Source organism: Saimiri boliviensis, chromosome 14 (genome assembly GCF_048565385.1).
Source record: "Saimiri boliviensis isolate mSaiBol1 chromosome 14, mSaiBol1.pri, whole genome shotgun sequence".
Lineage (NCBI taxonomy): Eukaryota > Metazoa > Chordata > Mammalia > Primates > Cebidae > Saimiri > Saimiri boliviensis.
In genome coordinates, this window is record NC_133462.1 from 32,298,003 (window position 1) to 32,306,149 (window position 8,147).

Below are 8,147 nucleotides of genomic sequence, written 5' to 3' on the forward strand. Positions count from 1 at the left end.
AGTGAAACTCTGTCTCTAAATAAATAAATAAAGATTTAAAAAAATAAAAAATAAAAATAAAAAAGCCGGGCGTGATGGCTCACGCCTGTAATCCCAGCACTTTGGGAGGCCAAGGCGGGCAGATTACCTGAGGTCGGGAGTTCGAGATCAGCCTGACCAACATAGAGAAACCCTGTCTTTACTCAAAATATGAAATTAGCTGGGCATGGTGGCGTATGCCTGTAATCGCAGCTGCTTGGGAGGCTGAGGCAGGAGAATCACTTGAACCCAGGAGGTGGAGGTTGCGGTGAGCCGAGATTGCGCCACGGCACTCCAGCCTGGGCAACATGAGTGAAACTCCGTCTCAAAAAAGAAAAATAAATAAAAAATAAAAGCTCTGCTTGCATTAGAGCATTGCATTGGCTAAATTAAGTCACGTGACCAAGCCCAGTATGAAGTATACTCCGCTTAGCTGAGCATAAGGCACTGCAGAATCACATGACAAAGGGTACAGGTATATAATTCTAATTCAGGGAGGAAGTGGAGAATCAGAAACTATGATTCACTCTATCAAATGCATGCTATTTAGAGCTGATTCTGGGTGATGAAAAGAAAACCCAGCATTGGGCTGGGCGTGGTGGCTCACGCCTGTAATCCCAGCACTTTGGGAGGCTGAGGTGGGCACATTCCTTAAACTCAAGTGTTTGGGGCCAGCCTGGGCAACATGGCAAAACCCTGTCTCTACAAAAAATACAAAAATTAGCCGGGCCAGGTGGCGTGTGCCTGTAGTCTCAGCTACTTGAGAGGCTGAGGTGGGAGGATCACTTGAACCCAGGAGGCGGAGGCTGTGGTGAGTCAAGATTATGCCACTGCACTCCAGCCTGGGTGACAGAGTGAGACCCTGTCTCAATAAATAAATAAATAAATAAATAAATAAACAAATAAATAAAAGAAAAAAAAGAAAACAGTGTTAAACAGCATCAGCTCACACAGTGAGGAGGTTCCTTTTGGTTCTATTTCAACCTTTTGCATTATGACCTCAGGAAGACATGCTTAGTGAGGTGCTACTGTATCCTGAACGCTTTGCTAATCTTCCTTTTAAACAAATGGATGGAAGAGATGTCTCAGGTTTGGAGAGTTGGGCAGGAGTTCTTGTATAGCCACAGTTTAATAAAACACTCCTGTTTTCACAGTGGTGTTTGTATGGGTGAATATTTTTATGCCAGGGATGCTGTTAGCCCTTTATAGAAACATGGAGTTTCTTTTATCTGAAGAAACAGGCTGGAGTGCAGTGGCACAGTCACAGCTCACTGCAGCCTCAAACTCCTGGGCTCAAGCAATCCTCCTGCTTCAGCCTCCTGAGTAGGTGGGACTATAGGTGTGTGCCACCACAACTGGCAAATTTTAAAAATTTTTCGTACAGATGGGGACTGGCTATGTTGCCCAGGCTGGTCTCAAAGCCCTGAGCTCAAGCGATCCTTGTTCTTTGGCCTCCCAAAGTGCTGGGATTATAGGTGTCAGCCACTGTGCCCAGCCATAAAGTTTCTTTGAAAGAGAACCTGGGCCGGGCATGGTGGCTCACACCTGTAATCCCAGAACTTTAAGAAGCTGAGGTGGGTGGATCACTTGAGGCCAGAAGTTCGAGACCAACCTGGGAAACATGGTGAAATCCCGTCTCTACTACAGACACAAAAGTTAGCTGATGTATTGGCATGCACCTGTAATTCTAGCTGCTTGAGAGGCTGAGGCATGAGAATTACTTGAACCTGGGAGGTGAAGGTTGCAGTGAGCCAAGATCACACCACTGCACTCCAGCCTGGGTGAAAGAGCAAGACTGTCAAAAAAGAAAGGAAACCTGTTGATTTAAATAAATGAATCTAGAACATGAACCAAGAGTTATCATTAGCCCAATTTTGGGCCCTAAAGTCCAAAGGAAAATATATTAAGTAAATAATATTATAAGGAGATAATACAATTTTTTTTTGGGGGGGGGGTGATAGGATCTCACTCTGTGGCCCAGGCAGGAGTACAGTGGCATGACCATAGCTCACTATAGCCTCAGCCTCCTGGGCTCCTGAGTAGCTGGGGCCACAGGTGTGTGCCATCATGCCCAGCTAATTTTTTTAACGTTTGGTAGAGATGGGGGTCTCTCTTTCTTGCCCAGGCTGGTCATGACCTCCTGGGCTCAAGCCATCCACCTGCTTCAGCCTCCCAAAGTTCTGGGATGTGTGAGCCACCATGCCTGGCCTGAACCAGTTTTTTTTGTTTTTTTTTTGTTTTGTTTTTTTTTTTTTGAGACAGAGTCTTGCTGTGTTGCCCAGGCTAGAGTGCAGTGGTGTGATCTCGGCTCACTGCAACTTCTGCCTCCTGGGTTCAAGCAATTCTCCTGCCTCAGCCTCCTAAGTAGCTGGAACAACAGGCCATGCCACCACGTCTAACTAATTTTTTTTTTTATTTTTAGTACAGATAGGGTTTCACTGTGTTAGCCAGGATGGCCTCAATCTCTTGACCTCATGATCCACCCGTCTTGGCCCCCAAAGTGCTAGGATTATAGGTGTGAGCCACCTCGCCCCGCCCTTTTTCTTTTTTTTAAGATAAGAGTCTTGATCTGTAGCCCAGGCTGGAGTTAATGGTGTGATCTCATCTTGCTGCCACCTCTGTCTCCCGGGTTCAAGCAGTTCTCTTGCCTTGGCCTCCTGAGTAGCTGAGGCTATAGGTGCCCACTACCATGCCCAACTAATTTTTGTGTTTTTAAGTAAATATGGGGTTTCGCCATGTTGGCCAGGCTGGTCTCAAACTCCTAACCTCCAGCGATCCATCCACCTTGGCCTCCCCAAGTGCTGGGATCATAGGTGAGAGCCACCGTACCCATCCTGCATTAGTTGTTTAAGTACAGAAATGGATGATATAAACTGGCATATTACTATTTCCCTGAGTCACCCTGGCTGTCCTGGCACCTCGTCTAGGTCACCCTTGACCTCCAAATAATTCATTAATTAAAGGGTTAATGTCGAGCCCAGTAGAGGGCCCAGTGCTAGTGCTGTTCTGAGTGATGGGTGCTCAGATACTTTGCATCCTAAGTCTTAGTAATACCCACCTGTGCATGAAACAATTGCAAATGGCAGAAGTTGGAGCAAGTCTAAAATCCTGGACTGGTGTCCTGCCCAGCTGCCTCTGAGTATGTTTGTGTGTGCATGTGTGTGTGTGTGTGTGTGTGTGTGTGTGTGTGTGTGTGTTGGGGGGTGGGGAGGTAGTGTCATGGTGGCTCGGCCTCTAATAATATCTCCATTCTCCCCAGGGATGATCTAACTCAGCTGCCCTTCACAACTATGTGCATTAAGGAGAGCCTGCGCCAGTACCCACCTGTCACTCTTGTCTCTCGCCGCTGCACGGAGGACATCAAGCTCCCAGATGGGCGCATCATACCCAAAGGTGCCCGCTGTGTTTCCCCTGCTGCTGGTGCATTGCCTCCAGTGATGTAGCTGCTCTGTTGTCCATGGGGGCCTGGCCATGCCTGCCCCGGGTGCACCATCCCTGCAGATGGGGCAGCTTTCTGTGTGCCTGTTGCTTCTGGGATGCTGGGGAAACCCAGTGGTGTGTGCAGGGAATAGAGCTGTGTGAGTCCAGGTGGCAAAGAAGGAAGCAGTGTTGCAGGGATGGGTCTGTGAGGGTGCAGTTGGGGAGCGTCAGTTTCATTCAGTTGTCAGTTACTCCCTGGAGACCAAGCCCTGTCTTGGTTGATTCTGGAGATCCTGGCTCAGGTTTTCAGTATTGCCCATTCTTGGAGAGATACAGCAGGGCACAGACATCCCTAGGGATGTGGAATCAGGACTGGGTTAAAGGGAGAGATAAGGGCTGGAATAGCTCAAATATGGAGATGAATGCAGGGAGGGCTGCCTGGAGGAGGGAATGTAGGAGGTGAGGCTTGGAGTGTGGAAGTGAAAGAGTGAGCATGTTTATGGAGTAGAGCCTCAGGATGCAGATCGTGAAAGGCCTGGACTGCCAGGTGATGGCACTTGAACTGAATCCTGGGGGCAGCAGGGAGCCAAGGTAGGTGTTTGAGCTGAAGAGGAGCAATGTCAGATCTGTGACTGAGAAAGATCCCTATGTGGCCAGCGTGGCAGCAAGAAAGAAGATGATAGAGTCCTCTTAGGGAAAGGCAGGAAGAGTGGATGGAACAGCAGAATTTTCTAGAGAAGAATGGACAGAAGGTGGTGGCAGATGGTTCCTGGACACATCATGGATCCAGGGAGACCCAAGGAGGGTGATGTTTTTGGAGGAGACCCTCCTCCCCTTTGGCTCACTGATCCCATCTTTCCCCACAGGAATCATCTGCTTGGTCAGCATCTATGGGACCCACCACAACCCCACAGTGTGGCCTGATTCCAAGGTGAGTGAGTGCCTGCCCCAACCCTCCCTGCCCTCCGGTACTCCCCTACCCTGTGTCCCAGGGAGCCAGACAACAGAGCCGGTTGCAGGGTCTGAGTGCACGTTCCCCTCCCCCCTGCCATTTAGCCATCTCTTCACCCACTTGTTAATTCATTAGGGAAAAAATATTTATTGAGCACCTACTGTGTGCCAGAAGGTGTGCTGGGCTCTGACAATAGAGGATGATACTGTCTTTGCCCTCACAGAGCTCACAGTGAAGTTTGGGGGAAGACAATAAACAAATAAGTAAGATTTGGGGTATTGATACATGCACAAAAGGAAAAAAAACGGACTGGTTCCAGTTTACAAGTGCAGTGGGTCACACTTATAATCCCAGCACTTTGGGAGGCCGAGGCAGAAGGATCACTTGGGCCCAGGAGTTTGAGACCAGCCTGGGCAACATAGCGAGAGCCCCATCTCTACCAAAAAGGAAAAAGTTGGCCCAGGATGGTGGCTTGTGCCTGTAATCCCAGTGCTTTGGGAGACGAAGATGGAAGGCTTATTTGAGGCCAGAAGTTCCAGCCCAGCCCAACCTGGGCAACACAGTGAGACCCCATTTCTACAAAATAAAAAAGTTAGCCAGCCATGGTGATGCACACCTGTAGTGTCAGCCACTCGAGAGGCTGAGACAGGAGGATCACTTGAGCTCAACAGTTCAAGGCTGCAATGAGCTATTTTTTTCTTTTTCTGAGATGGAGTCTTGCTCTGTCACCCATGCTGGAGTGCAGTGGTGCCAGCTTGGCTCACTGCAACCTCTACCTCCCCAGATTCAAGCGATTCTCTTGCCTCAGTCTCCCAAGTAGCTGGGATTACAGGTGCCCACCAACACGCCCAGCTAATGTTTTGATACTTTTAGTAGAGACAGGGTTTCACCATATTGGCCAGGCTGGTCTCAAACTCCTGACCTCATGTGATCCATCTGCCTTGGCCTCCCAAAGTGCTGGGATTACAAGAGTGAGCCACCGCACCCAGCCTGCAATGAGCTATGATCATACCTCTGCACTCCAGCCTGAGACCCTGTCTCTAACACACAAACACAGACAAACAAACAAACAAACAAATAAAAGCTGGTGGAGGGGGTACTTTAGCTCAAGTAGTTATGAAAGGCCTTGCCGAGAAGTTTGAGCTGAGACCCTAGGGGATGAAGGAGCAGGGAGAAGCATGTTCTAGGCAGAGGAAACAGCAGGTGTAAAGGCCCTGAGGTGGAATCTCACTGGTGTGTGTGAACAACAGAAGCAGGCAGGTGTGGCTGCATTGCGGTGAGTGCAAGGTGGAATGGAAGAGGTGGCCTTGAGGTGCTCTCCATCCATCTGTACTGACCCCCAGAGGCTCGGGGAAGGGGGCCAGGCTGGGGCAGCCCTCAGACTCATCTCCAGGCTGTTCCTGCCTAGGTGTACAACCCTTACCGCTTTGACCCGGACAACCCACAGCAGCGCTCTCCACTGGCCTATGTGCCCTTCTCTGCAGGACCCAGGTAACCCCTCTGTTTCCCTCAGTCCAAGCCAGCTGTGGAGGAACAGAGGCAGGGAAAGATCAGGAATGAGCCTCTCAAGAGCAGAGACCAGATGGCACCCAGGTGTCCTTTCTGAAAACCCAACACCCTCTCCCCAATGCTCCAGGATGTCCTCAAATCAGACTCTGCAATAGCATCCTGGGTATTGAGCACCGACGGTGTGCCAGGCCCTGAGTTCTGGGCTCCCACGCTCCCATTGGCTCTATGACACCTTCGTCCCCGTTTTTACATATGAAGGAACTGAGACTCAGAGGGGGCGCCATGCATCCGGGACACACAGCTAGTAAGAGGCTGCACCAGGATTCAAACCCAAGGTCCCATTCATTGCGCGATTCGTGGGGTCTCACTTTAACCCTCACCCAGCCCAGGATGCTTTCTTCATTTTCGAGAGGAGGCATGCAACGCCCAGGGACCTGTGCTCACACAGAAGCTGGGCCTGAGCCCTGTCCCCTCTTCCTCCAGGAACTGCATTGGACAGAGCTTCGCCATGGCGGAGATGCGTGTGGTCGTGGCACTAACACTGCTACGTTTCCGCCTGAGCGTGGACCGAACACGCAAGGTGCGGCGGAAGCCGGAGCTCATCCTGCGTACGGAGAATGGCATCTGGCTCAAGGTGGAGCCGCTGCCTCCGCGGGCCTGAGCGGATCCCTGGGGTCCAGGCCCCGCCCCCGAAGGACCTGGCCACGCCCCAAAGATTCCGAGGGCATAGGCCACTCTCCTTGAAGTCCAGATTCGACTCCTGGATGACCAGGCACAGCTGTTGAGCAGCCGGGTGGTGCTGACCATGCCCCTCAAGGCAAGACTCCGCCCCTTACGGGGTCTAATCCCGCCCCCTGAGACTTAGGTCCCGCCCCCTGACTTCTCTCATAGGTCCTGTTTGAGGGACCAGGCTCAGCCCTGCCTCCTCGGGCGCAGGCCCCGCCCTTCAGGATCAGGCCCCGCCCTTCGGGATCCTCCCCCAGGATCCAGGGCTTGTAGTCCTCAGGCCACGCCCCAGCAGATCCAGGTCTCCAAGCCTTGCCCACTGAGCCTTCGAAGGACCTAAGACCCAACTCTGACTCAGGGTCCACCCTCTGCTGGCTGAACCCCTGGCTGTTTTCTAAGTTGAGGACTTGAAAGCTGGAGCCTGAGGTCAGAGCTTTGAACCCGGACATCACTTACCCGAGACTCTCAGCTCATATGGGCAAACGGCTCAGGCATGAGGCTGCATCTTGGGCTCAGGGCTGCTTGCTTTTGTTGTTTTGTAAACTCAGACCCTTGCAAGCCCCTTCCTTCCTCCCTTGCTCAAAGACCCTTTGCTGAGTGTTCAGTTTTTGTCAAATAAAAGCAAAGGATGCAGACTTCCTCCACCCTCCACCCTCAAGCTCAGACAGACCCTTACCTGTGGAGCCCCTAGCATGGGAATGAGGGACTCTGCAACTGAGCAAAGCTGCGGGATAGGAGGCTGAAAAGCCATTTGTCCTAGGACATAAACTCAGATTTTTTGGGACAGTGTGTGTGTTCATTTGTTTCATCAACAGATCACATATTAATTGTTTGCCGGCACTGCTTCAGAACTACAGGCAGGCCCCGATTTCTGCTTTGTTGGAAATAGATGCTCGGTGCCACAAATAAAAATTGGCACTGAGACAAAGGATGCAATGCAACTTTTACTTCCTGGACTGCAGGAAGGGTACCCCCGCTAGCCATCGTGCCTTGAGAGTACAATGAACAAAGGAAAACACACAAATTTATTTCTTACGCATTTGGCATCATCCTTACTGATGTGTCTGATCTCCGTTGGCTGGAGCCAGATCCCACAATCTAAACTGAAACCCAATTGGCTAATAACTTAAAACTTTTCTAAACAGGTAAAAGCAATGGAGAGCTGGGACATGCCTGTGAGAACGTCCAGCACAGATATTTTGGTTAAAATACAAGGACATAGAATGTACTACGTGCCTGTCAGCATGGCATGTCTAACAGCTACACAGAATAGGGCTTAACAAAGTTATTAGCACACTTATTCTTTAACAAGAAAGGAAACTTTAAAAAGGAACTTTTCTATTTCCCACAGCGTTCTCAGGGGGTGGGGGACAGATGTTGAACAGATAATTCCACACGTAAATGTTTATTTACAACCTGGGACAGGTGCTCCAAAGGAGAGGACCTGGGTGCTGGATGAATATAGCAGAGGAATGGGGAGTGGGTCAGGGAGAACTTCTCTGATGCTGAAGTGGAAGTTGAG

At 50.4% G+C, this 8,147-nt stretch overlaps 1 protein-coding gene across 1 annotated transcript in view; it reads left to right on the forward strand.

Annotated features, from left to right (window-relative positions):
• CYP4F22 (cytochrome P450 family 4 subfamily F member 22) overlaps positions 1-7,414 on the forward strand; it is a 44,551-nt gene extending 37,137 nt beyond the window's left edge. The window contains exons 11-14 of the mRNA XM_003944829.4: positions 3,278-3,411; positions 4,305-4,369; positions 5,799-5,881; positions 6,383-7,414. Coding sequence (XP_003944878.1) covers positions 3,278-3,411; positions 4,305-4,369; positions 5,799-5,881; positions 6,383-6,560 — 460 coding nt within the window. The 3' untranslated portion in view covers positions 6,561-7,414. The remainder of the gene's footprint in view (positions 1-3,277; positions 3,412-4,304; positions 4,370-5,798; positions 5,882-6,382) is intronic.
• The last annotated feature ends 733 nt before the right edge of the window (positions 7,415-8,147 follow it).